This window comes from Festucalex cinctus, chromosome 15, assembly GCF_051991245.1.
Source record: "Festucalex cinctus isolate MCC-2025b chromosome 15, RoL_Fcin_1.0, whole genome shotgun sequence".
In the NCBI taxonomy this organism is placed as follows: domain Eukaryota; kingdom Metazoa; phylum Chordata; class Actinopteri; order Syngnathiformes; family Syngnathidae; genus Festucalex; species Festucalex cinctus.
The window spans coordinates 22,526,563-22,547,810 of record NC_135425.1 but is presented as its reverse complement, the minus strand read 5'-3'; the positions used below and the strand labels follow the sequence as shown (position 1 = coordinate 22,547,810).

General features: G+C 39.6%; 1 protein-coding gene across 3 annotated transcripts in view; it reads right to left on the bottom strand.

Annotated features, from left to right (window-relative positions):
- Positions 1-1,196: 1,196 nt before the first annotated feature.
- The window catches only part of LOC144002535 (protein FAM163B-like), a 28,074-nt gene continuing 8,022 nt past the window's right edge, over positions 1,197-21,248 (bottom strand). For all 3 annotated transcript variants that reach the window (XM_077497848.1, XM_077497846.1, XM_077497847.1), the window contains exons 3-4: positions 8,259-8,374; positions 1,197-4,231 (exon numbers count right to left, since the gene is read on the bottom strand). In XM_077497848.1, the coding sequence (XP_077353974.1) occupies positions 3,761-4,231; positions 8,259-8,351 (564 nt within the window). In that variant the 5' untranslated portion in view covers positions 8,352-8,374 and the 3' untranslated portion in view covers positions 1,197-3,760. The remainder of the gene's footprint in view (positions 4,232-8,258; positions 8,375-21,248) is intronic.

The window sequence follows — 21,248 nt, the reverse complement described above, 5'->3', positions numbered from 1 at the left end:
AAAATGTTATAGTGTACCACCATGCTACAGCTGTTTTTGCATACTAATGGTTCTCTTCTGTTTTCTGGCCACTCTTTTTTTATTTTTTTTGATACGAGACCACATCTGCTCCTCACGTCGACTCACAAAGGAAGCAAACTCCATTTTGTTTTGTTTCGCAGCTGTCTGCTACAAGCTGTTTGTTCCGTGTGAGATATTTAAACAAACGGAACCGGTGATCCGGCGAGTGTTTTGCGTTTCAAGTCAAACGGCAGACACGCCAGTCAGTTAAATGTTACCATGGGAGCCCAGTGCGGCCTGTCAAAGCTCTGATCAAATCAGCAGTGATGGAAGCGCCTTGGCAGTTTGCGCACATCTTCGGTCAGCCCTGCGGCGAAGACGCCCGTTTGCGAAGATCGCTAACTTTGCCCAAGACGCATGGGAGTGATCATGAAGCAACCTGACAGCGAGGTGAGGGAACGATAGCCACACAACCTGTACAAGAAGGGAGTTATTTCAACAATGAAGTGACTGGGGGAATATACAGTCTATAAAGAATAACGATCCGGGAGAGGAAATAGATGCACTTATTAGACGAGTGAGTCAGAGTTAATGAATGAGAGATAGCACAGAAGACTGTGACAGATGGAGGCGTGTGAGGAGCCTCCCTGGCACAGACATGAATTGTCGCTTTGTGATGACATTTTTTTTTGCAACAGGCTACATTCAGACATGAAAAACCTTTCAGATGATCTCTTTTTGACACCGGTATATTCACACTTTTTTACTATCTAATGTTATACAAGTTGTCTAGAACTGTGTGTTCATAGCCCTGCCAAATGTGATTTAACAATTGGGGGATACTCTTAATTCGCCTCTTATTTACACAGTGCATACGCGCCACTCTACCAAAATAGAAACCTTAGAATGATTTATTTTTAGTTTTTTTTAAGCAAAATGAATCAAGACTTTTGTAATAATTATCATCACAGGTGGCAAAAAAAAAGGTCCAGAAAGTAAAAACCCCACCACTGTTTGGCTTTAGCCCCTTGTGCTAGCTAGCTAGCGAGCTCCCTAGCAGGTAACGGTGCACCCGGGTAGCTAGCTAGGGAGCTCGCTAGCTACCACCTGGGGCTAAAGACAAACTGTTGGCAGGGTTTTTACTTTCCAGAACTGGATTTGCCACCTCTGATTATCATGGGCGCAAAGACATCAAATATGTTTTAACACCATTTTATTAATCAACATTGTGTCTGTTATCCATTAAAAACAAGGACATAAACGTGTCTTGTACGTTTTGGAAAACAAAACAGCTGGTTCATGAAATGAAGAGAGTAATTCAAATACTTCTGACGTCAAAGCAACACTGCATTTGAATACATGTCTGTAATAACGGGGATAATAGTAACAAGAATAGAGTTCGTAACCTTCGTTATGGCACCAGGTTCCCTGTGCAACCGTCTCGTCGCTTCATTAACAAGGAAAGCATAGCATTGTGTGTGTGTGTGTGTGTGTGTGTGTGTAAGCACATCAATCACTCCATGTTTGATCCGTTGGAAAAATAAATGAGCTTGCCCTGTATTAAGGATAAATTGAGAGCGAGAGAGAAAAAATGAGGATGCGCAATAGCATCCACTTGAAGAGGGAAGGGTGTCCAGTGTAGTCACGTCCGCTTTCACTTCCTCTTGTAATTAAGCCGTCATGAATTCCATTCATTAAGACCATCCAAATTCAAAAGCCGCTGCTTCTTTTGTCCGAGCGGCAGCCTTCCAGCAAGGACGGTCAAGTGGAGTAGGAATACCCACTTTTCCTTGATGCGTTTTAGGAGTGGAGAGAAAGTGGTCTGTTGAATATGTAGAGAAGTTCCTTCAAAGCTTGCTTAACCTTCAGCGTGGATCAACAAATCAAAGTCAACAGAAAAAACAAAGGCTAGAAGAGTCCACGAAGCTTCAGCAAAAGGAGATTGGAGTCTCTCTCTCTCTCTCTGTTTTTTTTTTTTTTTTAAGGAATAGTCCATAATTGTGTTATGACAGAAAGCAGTTCATGCTGTCATCCTTTAAATAAAACATATTCAGCATTATTGCTGCAGATTAGCACATGGGTGACATAAAAGAAAAAAAAAATAATATACATGGCTACGTTCCCATGAGAATTTAGTAGGATTTCATACAAAAGAAATGCCTTTTGTCTTCAGTAACATTTTCTAAATAATTCAACACGATCAGTCAAAGCATACTATAAATGCTTTTTGTTCATGAGCTGTCCTTTTTTTCTTCTTGATTACTTTTTAGTTTGAATAGCCGTGATAAATTATACTGAACTTTGCTGACTTTTTTTTTTTTTTTAAAGGTGTGAGCAATATACTTATATATATTGCCTATAAAGTAAACAAGGTTTGTTTGCCTCTTGTTAGCAAATATGGGTTATTGCAGTTACAGTTCTACTCTCTATAAAGTTAGTAAATGGGATTTTAACGTAACCAAATATGGTTCCTTGCGCTATAAGTTTTGTGAATATGATCTTGTGCATCCATATATGGTTCTTCGCCCTATAAAGTTACCAAATATGATTAGTTGCCCTGCAAATTACCAAATGTAGTTTCCAAAAAGTCACATAAGTTGACTCATTTTCTCTGTAACGTTACCAAATATAGTTCCTTACTCTGAAAAGCCACAAAATAAGGTTCCCTGCCCTACAAACTGACCAAATGTGGTTCCTTACACTTCAACGCCACCAATACAGATCATTTCTGTATAAGGTTACCAAATGTGGTTCCATACTTTTACAAAGTTGCCAAATATGGTTCCTTTCCCTATGAAGTCTAAAAATACGGTCCCTGGTCCTTAGAATGTCACCAAACAGACCCTTTTCCTACATAATTACCAAATATGGTTCCATGTCCTGACACTTTACGAAATAATGGTTCCTTACTATATGCAGTTGCCAAATACAGGAAAGACCCTTGCCCTATGTAGTCCAATTCTGGTTCCATGTCCTATAAAGAGCTACAAAATGCATACATTTTATTACCTTACACCTGTGAAATTGTGGCAAATGATCATTTTTATGTCAAAAACGCATTTAACAATACACTTTTGAATGAATTTTTTTTGTTTTCGTGCAGCCCCTTTGCACCATTTCCTACTAAATTCTTGCGAGAACGTGTTGAAGGATTAGCAAGATAGTTATACATTCACAGTCATGTGAGCATATAACTGACAGATTCACACTACCGCTGTGGACATCCATCTACGAAGCACACAAAATATTCTGGGGGAAAATAAATAGAGGATTTCTATCTTCTGCGAGCCCTTTATGTCATTTCCACATCACAGCCAAAGTGAAATCTATCTGCAAAAAAAAAACAAGGCACCCCCGTCCCACAGGCGCTGAATTAGGTTCCATAATCTCCATAATCTGTGCATGGAGGAGCAGACAGATCCTTCCATGGCAGGGAAACACAAGCTCCTAATCATATTTTGTTTTTGTAGCAGCTATGGCAGAGAGAAAATCCCTGACCGTGATGTCATCCCGGAGAAGCGGGGCCTGACTATAGAAATTACATTTTGTAATCTTTTACAAAAGCGTTATCAAGCCAAGAAGTTATATAACAAACGTAATACTTCAACAGCGAAAGTCAGTGTTGTGTTCCGGGTGTGAGCGAGTTCCTCGACCTGAACGTAGCAAAGTGAGTCCTGAGAGCCAGTTGAGTGTCCACATCAGATGAAACCAAGTCGGACTATAAGGGGTCACAACGAAGACAGCCATCTTGGGAGGACAGCTAAACATCAGTGCTGATGCTACAGCTGCGAGTGAACATGTCCCTCATGGTGACCGAGCGGGCCAAGTGCGGCTTACGGTAGTTGGAAATGTTGACGGGCACGGGCAGTTCCATGTCTGGCTGCTGCGGCGGCGGCGGCGGCAACGGCGGCGGCGGCATGCTGCGGTAGCTGACCCGCTCGCCGCCGTTCCTCAGGCCGTCGGCTTGGTGGTGGACCGGCGGGGGGGCGGGCGGCTGCAGGTAGAAGGGCAGCTCGTAGTGGGTGCACGACGGGCAGAAGGTCTGCGAGCGCGTCAGTTTGCGGGCCAGCGGCGGGGTGGGGAAGAGGGCGGGGCCATTGGGGATGGAGGAGGCGGCGGCCGTGGCCGCCACAATGTTGTGGTTGGAGTGGACCGGCGGCAGGCGCGACGTGACGGCGAAGTCCGGCTCCTCCTCCTCCGACTCGGACTCCTCCTTCTTACAGCAGTAATACTGGAGACGGGAGGAGGAGACAAGTCAAAGAATGAAAATATTCAAGGTACATCCAGGAAAGAGAAGGAACTGAGTGTTCAAAAGGATACAAAAAGAAATTAAAGGGATACTTGACTCATTGAGCCATTTGCATGAGTCAACTATCCCTTTAAGTAACAAACACTATAAGCATCACATTAAAATTAAGATTTGGCAAATAAGTTTGAGTGGAAATAGACCAAAAGTAAAGTCATCAAACATGATCCCTGTAAGATTATTAATTACAATTTCTTGCTCATGTTACCATTTTTGGTCCATGGCCCTATAACGTTACCAAATATGGTTCCTTGTCTGGCAAAGTGATCAAAAACATAGCTTCCTTCCTTACTGTATAAATTTGCCATATGTGATTCCTTATCCATGTTTAGCAAAAAAAAAAAAGTTTCCGTGTCCTCTAAAGTCATTTATAAGTCTTGTCGTCTATAAAGTTGCTAAATATGCACAGTAAATTTTGTTGAGTACCTTTTTTTCTAAAGAGTCTATTTGGTCACATACACTTGTAAAATATTCAGAATAAATTTAACTCAAAGTATTTTTACTGTGTACGAGAGAATTGGCCTATACCATGACAAAAACCTAGTAAATTTTTTCACTCAGAAATTCTAAGTAAATTTTAGAAGGATTTTTTTTTTAATACGTTTTACTAGTTTATTTTAAAAAAAACAAAAAAAAGTTACACAAGGGCTGAGGAACGAACTCACAAACAAACTTCAGCTTGGGAGACGGCCAGTCTACCACCTGAGCTATGCCACTCCTACTGTTTGCTTATATCCAAGAGGAGACCAAAAACGTAAATTTTGGGTCTTGAAGTGAACAAAAATTACATCTGACATGAGCGATATACAAACACACAGTAGGGAGTAGATTGGCTATCTCCCAACCTGAAGTTGTGGGTTTGTTCCACAACCCTTGAGTGACTTTTTTTTTTTTTTTTTAAAGTACCTAATAAAATTTAGTCAAAATCTCTCCTTGCAAAATTTACTTAGAAGTTCTGAGTGAAAAACCTTTACTCGTTTTTTTTTCATGGGATAGGCAAATTCCGTCGTACTCACTAAGAGTAAAATTTACTAATATTTTACTCACTTCCAAGTGTAAATTTTACTCTTGTTTAGAGTAGGACCAAACAGACCCTTGTGTACTCTACAAAATTTACCGTGTAGTTCCTTGCCTGACAAAATTACCAAAATAGAGCTTCTGATCCTGCTATATAAAACTGTCAAATGCGGTCAAATATGATTTCTTACCCTCTAAACCGGATGTGTCAAACCCCAGGCCACATTGAAGATATTGTTTCCCTTATGACTGTGAATGTTTAATCGCCTCATCATATTATTACACGTACACAACATATTGATGGATAACTCATTTTCAAATCCGAAGTCAAGGAAAATTGTCACTGTAAAAGGGGGTTTTATAACAAACAAAAAAAATTGCTTGCAACATAACATTATTCTTGATTCTGATTGCTTTTGCGGGCCACTTGAAATGATTTGGCGGGCCAGATCGGGCCCCCAGGCCTTGAGTTTGATACCCATGCACTAAACTTACTGAATAAGGTTCCTTGTCCTGCAGCCTCACCAAATTTTCCCTAAAAAGTTACCAAATGGTTCCTTGTGCTATAAGTTAGCAAATACATTTCTTTTCCCTATAAATCTATAACAAGGGTTCTTATCCTAAATTTATTCCATCTTTTATATCCAGTTCAGAGACAGCAGCTCACAGCATTCACACAGTTGCGAGTTCTAGCTGCTCAAATGCAATTGTACCTATGCAAAACAATTTATGGCTGCTATTTGTGACTCACAAAATTTAGCTTGCAGATGAATCCCGGGCATCCCGCCAGCTAATATCAAACCGCAATAAAGAGATCACATGGACTTGTCTGGCAATTAAAACAATCATAATATGCCCTAAATACAGAGGATAATATCATTTACATTCAATCAATGCTGCCCTCGCTTGCAGTGGAAATCATGTGCAAGTTTGTGTCATTTTTTTTGTGTGTAATTAAGAAACCACTCTCACAGTTTTGTTTTGTTTTGTTTTTTTGTGCTCAAACTACACCACACCAGTGTGATATAGCAATCTCAGGTTTGTCTCGTATGAAATCAGACACTGTTAAGAAGAGAGAACTTACTCGCTGGGAAATGAGACTGATGTACGACGACAAGTGACAGGGGAATTTGGCCAAAAAAAAAAAAAAAAGTCTCATGAATGATTTACCGCAGGCTCAGACGGGAGAGCCACTGAGGCAGAATGGCTGATGTAAGTCGCAGCGCATGTTCCTTTCTTTGCGAGGCTGGCGTGAAATGAAAACTATGCAAACACGCTTTGGTGAGTGCAGATATGAGTTTTGGTCCGCACTCTCCTCAAACAATCTGGCAAGCACAAGTTAATTTTCCATTCTAGAGGGTCACCGTGTCCAGCTCCATTTATAATGTCTTTATAATGTAATATATCTTTGGCCCGTCCGTCTCAGTGATGTCCGGCTGCCATTACTTTCGGCCAAACAGCATTTGGACGCGTTTCTCACAGTCCTCTCTAGATGCATCTTAAAAATAATTTTTTTCCTGTACTTAGGTTTACTATAAAATAATGAAAATTTGACTTCAACATTTGTAGCAGCTGATTGTTTTTTTTTTTTTTTGTTTTAAAGATGGCTGCAATGAGTCGCTAGTGATCAATAACCAATGCCAAGTATTTCTGTAACTGGTATTTTCTTACTAAAATTGGGGTCTTGTTTTGGCATTGAAGCATTTGGTCGATTTTGTGATAGGCAGAAATGAGAAAAGGAATCGGCCATCTTGTGCTGTACATCATTAAAACTCATTCACTGCCAGTACTTGCAGTTAAAAAAAATGTATGTTTAACCCATTCACTGCCAGCCCAGTTAAAATTAATTTTTGACGTCTATATCCGTCAATGGCACTGAATGAGTTAAAAGCTGTCCATGGCAATGACATTTGTCACAAAATCTATCGATTTATTGTTTTGATATGTAGAATATTGTAACCAGAGATGGGAAATATTGTTCGAGAAAGTAAAAACCCTGCCACATTTTGGCTGGAGCCACAGGTGCTTCTACTCACCCGGCCTTGTTTACCTGCCAGTTTTGGAGAAAAGCACCTGTGGCTAAAGCCAAACTTTGGCAGGGTTTTTACTTTCTGGACCTGAATTTCCCATTTCTGATTGTAACATGGACCTTCGGCCTCTGACCTCTTAAACAAAAAAAATCATCTAACGGGCAGTGGGTATTATTTAGCGCCACTATCTATCTATCTATCTATCTATCTATCTATCTTTACTAGATCTAGCTAGCTAGCTAGCTAGCTCTAGTAAATCACTTTACTGTATATTACAAAGGTTGTGCCGTGCCTTACAGGAGGCTGACATGTTTCATTGCCATCTTTCTGCTACAGATACTGAAAAACCGGTTGCTCGCTCACTCCTAGCTAGCTGTTATGCACTTGTCAGCCCTACTGTGCGAATCACGAGGGCAGAGCAAAGCACAAATATGAAGAGTATACGTTTCTTTGTACCGTATTGTATTTTTGTGCAACGGCAGAACGCGTCCCTGGTTGCGACGCCATACACTGTGTTGCATTTCGACTTTGCTGAAGTGTGAAAAAAAACTAATCTGGTAATCATAAAATGTAAAAGTCATTTGACATTCAAACTACGAGGTATTGTGCAACATATTTTTGAAGACAATCTTGGGTCCGGTTCCTAATTATACCTCGGGGCTTGGGTTTGACTTTGACTTTAATTAAAAACCATTCTTTGACAAGGAGCAGGTTGACAAAGGCCATATCAGATGTTGTTCCAGGCTTAAATTAACATTTTTATTACACCGTTGTAATTTGTGATCAGTTGGCTGTGCGAGTCCACATTGTGTTTGTCCCTGTCGAATGGAAAATGTCGCCAAAGTTTGGATCTGTCGCTTTTTAAAATGCAACTAACGCGCTGGATGCTCCGCATGTCCGCTCACCTGCAGTCTGCAGTAGCACAGTACTGCGATGATAAGGAGTAATATGACCGTAGCAAGAATTCCACCGGTGATGACCACTGTCCCGGCTGTCATTCGAATGGCTCTCCATCAACTGCCTGCACGGAGCAAAGAGGAGGAAGAAAAAAAAAAAACGAGTTGAAGAGCAGGACGACATATAAACAAGAGCGCAGAAGGCTCACAATGGAGAGGCACCATCAAGTAGATTGCACCAGCGTGTCATCTCAGCACCGCTTATTGAATTATCCAGCTGTTACAAATAAATGTAATAGAATCATCTAGCAAGAGCTGCTCACTCTGTCAACTCAGACTTGAAAGCGTTTCGGACGGGGAGGAAAAATAAAAGTTGTTTGAGAATGCTTGATTACAAGCAATCAAGATGAAATGCTGAAAAAAAAAAACCCAGCACATTGGGAAAAAACAAAAACAAGAAAGTGAAGGAGAGAGCGAGAGAGATGAAGGTCAGGATGAGAGACAAATATGATGAGAGCATATGAAATGAAGACAAGCGGGATTGAAGGTGCCGGGAGGAAGTGAAACAGGATAGCGGGATAAAATGTAGCGTCGGGATGCTGACAAAAGGGAAAAAAAAGAGTGCGATTATGTCATGAAAAGAAGACGTCAATAAATAAACAGGACACATTATTTTTACCAACTCGGCAATTCAACTTTAAATATGCTCACTTATTTGTCCCTGAGGACAAAAATTGTCAGCTTCATGAAAATTAGTTAGTTTCTTTAAAATACTTTACCTGTTATTTGGGGTGATTTTAACCCTTTATTAAATTTTGCATACACTCTTATCCCATACCAATAGTAACACATTTGAAAACCCACCTTGAGTGTTATTGTAATTTCTAAAATAAGATGACGATAAATCATTCAAAACTTTTTCCAACATGAATGTAGCCTATAACTTGTACATCCCAATTAAATTGATCAAAAAAACCTTTATGATAGGGGACAAAAAAAATAGGGATGCAACGATATCCAAACATCACGATATGAAGGTCACAATACGATAATTATCACAATATTGTGAGTGGGTTGGCGATATTTAAATAAGATCACAATATTGCCCCAAAAAAAGCACAATATTGTGCTAATGCAAGCACACATTGATTGCTTCACAAGCAAATTAGGTTCCCCTTCATCTGACAATTAGCATAGATTTTAAACATAGAAGGCCAAAACATCCCTAATGAAAATTAAATTGCACTAATAAACTAGCCACTAGAGGGTGCTAGAACTGCACAAATGGAAATCAACCTGACTTTTTTTTTTTTTTTTAACAGATGCGTTCCTTTTAAATATTGTGAACATGACGACGACACAAAAAGAAAAAAATAAACAGTGAACAGTGAACATCCTCTAAAAACTATGGATATGCCTGTGTTCGGAATAAAAAAAAAAAAAGGCAATTCAAACTCATGTTTAAGGGAAGTCAGCACAGATTTGCCACCATTTAAAATGCCAAATAAAGTTGTATAAGGCCACAAAATTCAACCTTGGTTTCATCGGACAATAACTGCATTTCTAGTCTCATGTTTGTGAGAAGAAAACCATACTAGACTTTATTTGGGGTTAATCAGAGATGCTTTGAATAGTGGCAGGTGTGTGCTCACTCCCCCCAAAAATGGGTCTGAATGTGATGAGAGTTATAAGAGGGTGTGCACATTTGTGCAACCACATTATCCCTGTTGTTGTTGTTTTTTTTTACTTCCCTTCTTTAAAAGATTCATTTTGGGGGAATTGAGCTGTACTGGTTATAGGCCACATTCATTGCAAGAAAATGAGTTTTATATCCACTTCATATCATCAACATAATGTACAGTATGGTACTTATCTCAACATACAGAATTTGCATTGATTTTACTGCCCTTCAATGTACTGTATATTCCCCTCATACTGTTCTATAAGATGGCTCAGGCAACAAAAGCAATGCATCCAGTCCACTAACACGACGCAGCAGCTGCCCCCAGGCTGTAATACAGCTGGATTCTAATCCAATCTGCGGGCCAACCAGATCAATATGAGGAAACAGCAAAGAGCACAGACATTTTGTGGAAGATTTACATTGCAGCGGGTGTGAAACATTTACTCACCCTTACATCAGTAAAGAGTATTGCTTTTTTTTTTTTTTTGCACAGTATGTTGGAAAAAACACAAACACAAATATGAAACTGCCAACAAACAACTTAAGACACTGATTACTAAGGATTCAGCAAATCAATATTTTCAACTTATTATCAGCAAGCAGCACGCAACTGGTGCATGTAGTAAAACAAACCCGCAAATCCGCTAATCATGCTAGCCACAATGCTAAGGAGTAGGGACCACTCCAACTCAAAATGATTTTTATCATAATTATGTAGGACGTAGATACAACAGTTTGAGCGATATTCACTTTGTCCTACAACCTTGAACAAGTCTTTAGTCATATTTACAAATGGGCTCATGACAAAGGCTAACCCTGCTATCGACCGTGATAGCAGTATGACAACATTAGAAATTCACCTAATCTATGCTTTTTATTTAATAATTTAAAACATGTAGCTACCATTTCTGGCTGTGTTGAATTTATGAGAACACTTTAAAAAAATGAACATGAAATCAAACAAGTCACTGCAATATGCTAATAATGCTAGCCATCACGCTAATGGATATTCTTGTAAAACTTAAAAACTTTAGATTAAATGTTCCACTTGCTCCAAACTCATTTTATATCATGATTATATAGTGTAGCAAATAGTTAACATTGCTGGGATAAGTTTAAAAAAAAAAACCCAACACATTCAATATTGATGATTTTGAGCTCCATGCAATATGCTAACCATGCTATCCACCACGTTAATGAGTATTCTATCTAGTAGGGGTGTGAATTGCCTAGTACCTGATGATTCGATTCGTATCACGATTCACAGGTCACGATTCGATTCGATACCGATTAATCCCGATACGAATTTATAAGTCGATTGTTGCGATTTTTTTCATTCAAATTTAGAAAATTCTAATCAGTAAGCTTGTAGAGTGTAAGATTTATATGAAAATTTATGATTTATTTATCTGAAATTTCAGTCTTATAGAGGTTGTAATCTGTTTCATGTTTGAACAGCATTAAAATAAAATATTAAGGCTTAATGTTCCGTTCATATAACATTCTTCCATGCTCAAGGTGCGAATCCTAAAAAAAAAAAAAAAAAAATCGATTCTGCCAATTATTGAATCGATTCGAGAATCGCGCGATGTAGTATCGCGATATATCGCGAATCGATTTTTTTTTAACACCCCTACTATCTAGTATGACAACTTCGGAAATAAAATTCATCACACAACCATAGTAAGATGAGGACATTTGCAGCAAACACTAATAATGCTAACCATTATGCTAATGGCTACAAGTATGACAACTTCAGAAATGAATGTTCAACGTGCCCTGAACTCATTTTATCATTTAAACGTAAACAGTTTGCTCGAGAATAATAATGAGCTCATATGTGTGTGCACATATTGTAGGGGTTGCTTGGATGTGTTTCTCGAGAGGAACAGATAGATTTCATTCATCGCACTCATATGTTGCTAGAGGCTACGCTGCCCTCTCAAGTCAAAAACACGATTAGCAACTAGTCGATGTCAAGCTCTAACCATACTAGTTGGCTAGTCTGCACAGTCCCTATTGTGTGGCGGTATTCAGCTGTTCCTCTTGAGCAGTGGTTGCTAGTCTTTAACCTTTCACCCTCCTCTAATTGGCGCACACAAACACACACAATTTCTTAACCAACATACACATAGCACATTGAAACTGTCAACACGCATATGACAATTAGTCATTGTGCACAGTAAGCTAGCAACGTGCGTGTCTCTTGAGACCTCCTTAACCTGATCAGAGTGTTATACCGCCGTGTTAATTATTCAAACGCGCGCATAAAACACACTTGCATACACACGCCGCGGTGCGTAATAGCGCCGCTTTGGCTGGTGTTGGTCCGCCACGGCGACACGGAAGTTAGCGGCAAATCCTCGGTCGCCGCTAACGCGCTCAGACAACAACACGGGAATAAAGCGCCACACTTTGATGGAACATGGCAGAGATCACAGCGGAGGTCTTGCTGGAAATAATGGCCGCCGACAGGCTCTCAGCCCGAGCGGGGCGGGAACACTTGCGAGGTGGTGAACAATGAGACTGGCACTGTTACAAGTTTAGGCTGTCAACACGCATACGCGCGCATGCACGCGCAAGTGTGTGTGTGTGTGTGTGTGTGTTCGGTGGGGCGTTTTGTGAATAACTTCCGCCGCTTTGTGACATCTTTGAAAAAAAATGCAATCTATTTCTACAAAGAAAGTGTCCATCAACAAGCTTTTTGTTCTTGATTATTCATCATCATCATCATCATTATTAATTCATTCAGTCTTACTAATCAAGCTACTTCCTAGTTCGGAAAACTGAATTTAGCAACATGACACGTTCACCACAGTGCAACGTATTTAACTGAAAAATAGTTGGTACCATTTTGACTAATTAATCAAAAGCAAAGTGGCTATTGAATCAATGACGTTTCAAGAGAATGTAACTAAATTGATTAAAATTGAATAAGCGGTTTCACATCGCAGTTTGCGAGGCAAAATTTGCATTTTGTGCCTCATCAATACACGTTGAATAACGAAACTGAGAATTTTTTTATTTTTTTTATTTTCCAATTCATAGAGATGCACCCAAAAAAGCTTGCTGGGCTCACGTCACCTATAGACCCTTCCAGCTGACGTCACCGCTTAGCCCCTGTTGCGCCTCCCGGAGGGCAAACATCCCATGACAACAACAACAACAACAACAAATATTAACTTAATATGGCATTCCTCCCTGTGGTGGTTGGCAGTCATCCCTCTCAGTGTGGATGAACTCCTCCTGGTTGCCTTTCCTCACAGGGTTCTTCTGTGCCCCGCCATGTTGTGGTTTGCGTGTGTGTCTATGGATCATGGGGATATGGGGGGGAGGGATGGCTTTTTATTTTTATGGTATTATGGATGTTTTAATTGTTCAGCACTTTGCAGTTGCATTTGAATGTATGAAAGGTGCTATATAAATAAAGTTTGATTGATTGATTGAATGTGGAGAGCCTTATTTTCGGCGAGCGTTTTCGTTAAAAGGTGGGAAATATGTCAAGTGTCACAAAAAAGTCCAGAGTAGGACACTACAGTCTTCCCTCACTATAACGCGGTTCACTTTTCGCGGTCTCGCTGTATCGCAGATTTTTTTTAAGTGCAATTTTGCATTATTTTTTTTACAGTAATATACCCATTTTATAAAATTTACGAAGGTTTGAACATTGTCAATGTTTGAACAAGAGAGAAATGTGAGAACATGTAAATGCCTCAATGAGAAAAGTGTATAAATTGTGCGGTCGGGGATTTTAGAGCCTTAAAACATTTATAAGAGTTGTAAAACATAAAGCTAACTACTTCGAAGATTTCATTTATTGCGGGTATTTTTTGGAACCTAATCCCAGCGGAAAACAAGGGAACACTGTACTCGCTAAACAGAACCAGAACCGGAAATGGATTAATTTCCGTTACAGTGTACTTCAACCAGGAGTGGCTTAATCACTAAAAATATATTAATAAGGTTTTCACAGTAAAAAAAAAAATCCATTACAGCAGATCATCCCCCCCAAAAAGTCATTTGGTTTGTAAAACTGCTCTGGACTCTAGTCCAATGCTCAGACTCCACTCCCGGTTGTCATGGCAATGAATGCTTGGTAAAGTTCATAGCGCTCAGTCTATAGGGATTGCCCCCATATGGAAAGCCTGAACAGCCCGATGAAAATTAGCATATTCAATGGCCACTATGCTGTGCGAATAGCAGAACGAAATGACTGATTTATATAAAACATGAAGTCAATCATGGAACGAAAAAAAACCCAGAATCATCCGCATGGTCGCCATGCGCCGGATGTTTGGCCCAGGCGGACAATCGGACACCTTTGAGCCGTGACACAATGCGATGTCCCGTCCGCACGACTGCAGCGTCACCTGATTCAGCCTTGGCCCGGTGTCACATTTCACATGTCTCATTGCAGTTCTGCAGTCACCCTGTGGCGTCATGACCACAAGTGAAGAAAAATGCTCCAACATCATCGCTGGCTGCCCTACTTGACTATTTTGTGTACTGCATAACACTGGCGTCAGGAAAACAACAACAACAAATATTAACTCATTCACTCCCCGCCATTTTCACAGAAGCAATCCCCTTCACTCCCGGCTGTTTTACTGGATTTTGTCTGATTTTGCAAGGCCCACAGAACATTATGTTCTATTGCTATAAAAACATGGAACCAACCAAAAGAAAGATTAAAGTCTCTTCTTTCATCAGGAAAAAAAAAAGTGTATTCTACCTGTTTCCGTTTAGCTAAGTTTCTTCATTATTTACAAATCTATTTAGAATTTGTAATAAACCATTTCTTCAACAATTCTCTGCAGTTGAGAGGCTGCATCAAAGCCTTCTGTGTGCTCTAGCATAAAACAAACAAACCAAAAAAACGTATAAATACGTCTTTGGGACACTTAAAACATTTAAAATAGAACATATTTATACGTTTTGGGGAGCAAAAGAGTTCAGATTAAAAAGACAATAGAGGATTAATTTATTTTCAACTAAACCCATAAATACAAGATAAATATAACTGGACTGTAATTTTAACGGGTAAAAAAAATTGCTTTGATTTAACCAAGAGTCCCAGAATGACATAAATCTGTGGACCAAGGTTCCACAGTACAACAGCCTAAAAGTCAATCCTGTCAAAGTCATAAACATCCAAGATTAACGTTCCCTTTGAAGCCCGTGCTGAAATGTACGATTTGGGCCACCGCAGGTGAAAGATTCACGACGGCGGGCTGAAAAACGGCGCTCGTACATCTCACAGGAAGACGGGAGCAAAGATCCAAAGATGGTTTGCGGGGCAAAGACGAGATGCAACTGATATCTAACGCTGTCAGATATTTAGATGAATTCTAATCACTCGTAGAGTGCGTGCCTTACGATCACCAGACAGACACCATGGAATGACATCAATGTCACAAGTCTGCACTAAATGGAGGTGGAGGGAAAACAAAGGCACAAAAAAATGCCAACTTGGGAACCAGAGGCAAAACATACATGGAGTTACGTCAATACAGGCCCATATTTGACGTTTCATCAAGAGACTTCCATGTCCGCATAAGCTTGATATTCACTCCGACAGAGCCACGTTTCAATGCACACTCCGTCGCAGAGTGAAAACATGCAGTGAATTTATGAGCCACACATTTCTGGCTGTGCAGTGTGGTTTGTTTCCATCTTTGACTGCAAAAAATAGGACAGTTACAAGCTCAAGTTTCCCAAACTTTTTTTTCAGCACAAAGAAATTCGTTTCCTCACCAGGAACCAAACTTACAATACACACGTCACGTGTGTATGCAATATGCAGGACATGAAATTACTACAACAATCCAATTATGCACTTGCTTGCTCCGTTAACTCATTCACTTCCAGCCATTTTAGAAAAGTTTAAAATTCTCAGTACCCACGCGATATTATGTTCAATAATTGTTAGTTCTGTAACGATTAAATATTTTTAGAATCTTTTACTCGACTAATCTGATTCATTTAAATTTTGCATTGAAGTGTATTACAAAAGCATTTTGCATCCTGATTAATGTTTATTAACCAGCCATTGGTGGTCATTTGATACCCCGTATTTGTTCAGTCATTGTTTTTCAAAGCAAAAACAGATGTTTGCAAATGTCTTATCTTGATTAAACACAGATGATAATCAGTCTTATTTATCAAAAAATAAAAAATCAGATGTGCTGAAATCAGATGATATGGACAATTTGTAAATTAAAAAGATGTCTCCGAACGATTATTTGATTATTAAAGTAGTTGTCGATTAATTTGATAAATGGGGCAATGAATGATGTCATCTGGTGGTTATGCATCAATAACGTTGTTTCCAAGTTTGACATTTACAGTGGAGCATCATCTAGCCCCGTTGAAAAAATGTAAACACGTCAATGGTAGTGAATGTGTTTAAAATGGCTGATATCATTTTACTCCGACTTCTTCAGACAGCAAACTAGGTGAGAGTGAACTAACAGCTCCTCTGCTGGTCAAGTAGTGCATTACATTTCACCTAAACTACTTCAAGTTGCGATTAATCAACAATCACATATTGGAGCAACATATTCATCAAGAAATAGTTAGTTTTGCTAATTCTTACTTCTCACATCCCATAAATGCACAAAGTATCTGCAGCAGAACACTTTCCTGGTATGAGTGGTGGTTAAAAAAAAAGAAAGAAAAAGAAATGCAAAGCACAAATTGGCAACCTCTCAGAAACAAATGACCTTTTACCTTCCAGTCATAGGAAAATAATTGCCTGTAATTACATTCTGTCATCTGTACATGCTGCCTACACTGCAGTGCAAAGAGTACAGAATAGAGTGACAGAGTCGAGGCTCGTCTTAATCTGTGCGTTTTGTTACCGTATTAATATGACAAATTATTATTATTATTTTTGTTAGATTCATGCTATGCATTGCAATACATGTGCATTGTTGACATATTCCATAACAGGACTGCTCATAAGTTCAATGTCAGTGAAATGTGCCCGTGAGAAATTGTGCTGACAGGGGACACGATTTGTTGTGATAGAGCGAGCGCAGTTACGACCTCCTGCCGGGAAAAGCGTGACGAACGCAGACACATTAAGCAGGTGGTTTCCTGCCAGTTTAGCCTCTTCCTTCCCCTCTGCCTCCTTTTTCCTCGGTTGATGCGGAAAGCGCTGCGAGTCTTCTGTTTCAACGTGACTTGAAACAGCGACGGAGCCGCGAAAGACAATGCCTGTGATGCGCAGATGGAGAGACGACACAACTTGTGAGTCAAAGTCTCGCAAGTTGGAATGTAGTTGTCTTTCAGACAAAAAAGGAAATGCGAGTTGAATTTGGTAGCTGGGAGATGACAGTAGCCAACTCAATAAAGTGTTTTTCTGTTTGTACTTGTTTTTGAATCAATGCCAGAATAATATTACCGTGAACATACTACTGGAAATATGACTACAAATTTCACTCCTTTGGGATGGTCCGGACATACGAGGTTTCAAGTTGTGACCGGAACGCAATAATGCTAGCTTGCGCAGCGGTCACGAAGCACAACATAGCTTAGCCACGGTTCTGTTACAGTGTTTTCATTTTGACTTTACAACTTCTTTCAAAGTGCAAAGTTAAGCCAGTGAGTGTTTTTTTTTTTTTTTACAGTGGTTAACTTTTAACACAATTTTCACCACTCCACAACCATGCTTTCCCATTTCCATATCAACCCAACTCAACTTTGTTTATATAGCACAGTGAATTAGCTAGATGCTATATACTGTACATGGACATTTGCTATCAAAGACAGTGTTTTATAACAAGTAACTAGAATCAGTGCAATTTCTAAGAAATTGCGTGGGAATGCTGAAAGCTGAACGCTAATAGCTGAATGCTCATGAAGTAAATTGAAGGATAACTTATGTGAAAATTACAAAGTAAGTAACTAGTAAGTAATAGTGGCTGTAGTAGTATTACTAGTAGCTAGTAATTACTAATAATAGTAATGTGAACATTAAATTGAATGCAATAAATATAACATGTTAATCGAATGAAAATGAACGATAAATTGTGAGAAAATTACAAATGATCAATAGTAGATAAATCATTAATCAAAAGTTGAAATGCAACAAGCCAATGGTGGGATTTGAACCCTTGCCTCCTGTTTACCAGTCACAGGTCTGCTTCAGTCGTCTCTGAGCTAGAAGATTTGCTGTCATCGTTGAAGTGTCGTGAAATGTCATTGAGGGACGTCTCGCCGAATGCCAGTGAATGTGTCATTGAACATTGAATTGAATGCATTAAATATGTGTTGAATGAATGATAACGAACGACAAATTGTATGAAAATTCGAAATGATACATTTTCAGCATTCCCACAATAATAATAAAGGTTAGAATTCCCACAATTATCTAATCTTCATAACTTGTATGACAGTTAAGAATGTCAAACTTCTGTAGCCGTGACAGCGACCATATATGGTAGAACATGGCTGAAAATTGCCAGCAACCCACATTGTCTTCCTCAGTGCTCCCACTATAGAACATGGTGACTCACCAAAATCTGGCAATGGAACGGAGTTTGAAAAAAATAAAGAAAAATAATAGCTTCTGCTTCTTTCTGCACAATAATGCTGCTTAAAAATGCAACCCAGTGCTCGGTATTACATTTGCCCAAACAAAAGGCTGCAAATGTTCAAAACCTGGTGACTGAAAATTATGCTGAATAATTAAAGAGTGTGGTAGGTTGTTTGATGGACTGGTTTCCTTTCAGAGTCGGAACACAGCGCTCTCACATTGCTTTCACACTCTGCGGCTGGCCAGATGTGCACAGGTGTCTCATTTCTTCCATCAGCGCTTTCATAATCGGGCACTTTATGCTACTAAATGCTGTAGCTAACATGGCTGTGTATTATGTTGCATGAAATAATACAGCATCAAAATAATACTTGCTAAGATAACTTGGACAAACACACACGGCCATAAAACCTTGGGAAGGATGAGAAGATATCCTTGACAAATATATACAGTTCAGCTGAAGAAAAAGTAGATGGGAAAAAAAAACCTTAAGAGGGCTTGTGTTACTATGGCGACTGGGTTGACTTACCATCGCCTTTTTGTTGCTCGAGTGGGCGCTTTTGCACGAAAAGTTCGAACCTGTTTCTCACTTGAAGTACGTCAAGCAAGGAAAATATGATATGGACAGTTCAAGCTGAAATAATGAGACGCATATCCAAAAATGTATTTGGCTGCGCGCAGCAAAATGATCGGGTTGATGTTTCTCAATGAGCAAAATGACACACTTATGGCCTACTTATTGTCAGCAATAAAATGACTTCAAACGAGTCCAAATGGACAGATTATGTAGATGTTTGTCCTGCATATCATTCCAAATCCACAAAAAAAAAAAAAAAAAAAAAAGGTTAGTCTTGCTCTTGGAATATAGGGCAGTATAAGGCACAACTAAGCCATGTCTGCCATCTAGTGGTGAACAGCGATATTGCAACTTAAAAGTACAGGCGACTGCTGCATACTGACGGTTTGGCATCCATGGATTTGCATATTCTCAGATTGTTTTTCTCTCTCTTTTTTTTTTTAGCTATACATATACAATATATATATATATATATATATATATATATACACACACACAATTTTTTCTTTTTTTTTTCTGGAATTTACCCCATCTTTTACAACACCTGCGCCACGAGTTAGACCTAGTTTTAGGTAGTCTAAAATCTAGTCGACTTTCGGTGACTGCGTCGGGGCGTGCAACAGAATATGCCCCATAGAAAAGACCACTTCAAAATCTGTACTGCATGTTCACTGTAGCTCTAATTGTAATGCTTCTCTCCCACTACTTCCTGTTAACCCCCCCCCCCCCCCCCCCCCCCCCAATCACTCAGTGGGATGAGGTCAGCTGACCATCGGCTGGCGTGTGAGGACTCTCCATTAGAGAGCAAGGCTGGGTGGAGCCCAGTGAGGGGCGGGGGAGGATATTGAGTGGGGTAGCAGGGTGGCGACTGTTTTAACATGATCACATCCTTCCCCCTTCTTCATGCGATCCGCGGCGGATCTGCAGTGATGCTCGCCCCCTGTGGTGCGTTTTAAAGGTAATTAAGGCTGCTGTGTGAGCACTCAAGTGGACATGTAATTGCATTTACCTCTCCGCTTTTATACCACTGTTGAAGCCCCCCCGTCACCTCCTTCTTCCATATTTTATATGCCCTCTCCTCCTCCTCCTCCTCCTCCTCCTCCTCTCGCTGCACCTTTCCTCATGTTTTTTCATCAAACTCTTTAGTTATCTCCAATCCTCCTCCTCCTCCTCCTCCTCATCCCTTCATGTCCACATCTGTACTCCAGCTCTCTAATGGCCGAGGGTCTTGTGCTGAAACATCAGCAGTAAAAAAAAAAACAAAAAAAACACACAGTCATGCTCTGAGGGAGTTCAGTGTCTGTGTGTGTGTGTGTGTGTGTGTGTGTGTGACTGATCTCCCAGGGGGCCAAGGTTATTCGGAGGGTCACTGGTGCACGTCGCCATGGGAACCCAAGCCCCGCCTTTTCGCCCATCGCTGGAGGCCCTCTTAAAAGGCACAAAGAGTAGAGTGGGTAGACTGTTTGAGATTACAAAAAAGGTAAAAAAAAAAAAAAACGGGAAATTATTTCCTAGAATATTATTCCTTGTTGTAACTGTATTCATAATAGAGAAACTATATGATCAGGGAGTAGCCATGACTTAAACACAATAGTATTGTTATATTAATTACTATTTAACATCACTACATTGTACAATGGGGCCATTTGAGAAATGTGGAGGGACAATATTATCAACGCTTATATAAACATTGATCTCATCAAAATTTGCTTCTTGGTTCAATTGGGTGTATAAATGCATGAAAAATGGACGATTCGAGTTCTAAGTGGAACAAGTCGATTCGGTTTGACTCTGTGACGTGACATTTCGACTCGATATGATACGGCTCAGTTTGAGACGGTATGATGCAATGACTTTTTTTTTTTTTTTTTACAAATATTTGAATGAACTTGTCAATGCCATTTAGCACTCCAATAAAAAACTATCAACACATATCCATATATTTCAAAGTGGAATGATGTGATTCAGTTCGGTTCGGTACACTCGCGTCTTTCAAATAAAAAAAATAAAAAAAAATCGTTTTTGTTATACCCCAAACCTGGAAGTCTCACAACCATATTTGGTCAATTAAATCAAAATGATCAAAATGGACGCCACACACTTGATAAAAACAGAAGGATTATGTGCCAGCTACTCAGTGAATGGGGAAAAGCATCTTTTTGAGCAATTTCTGGGGTTAAAATTAGGATTAGGATTTAT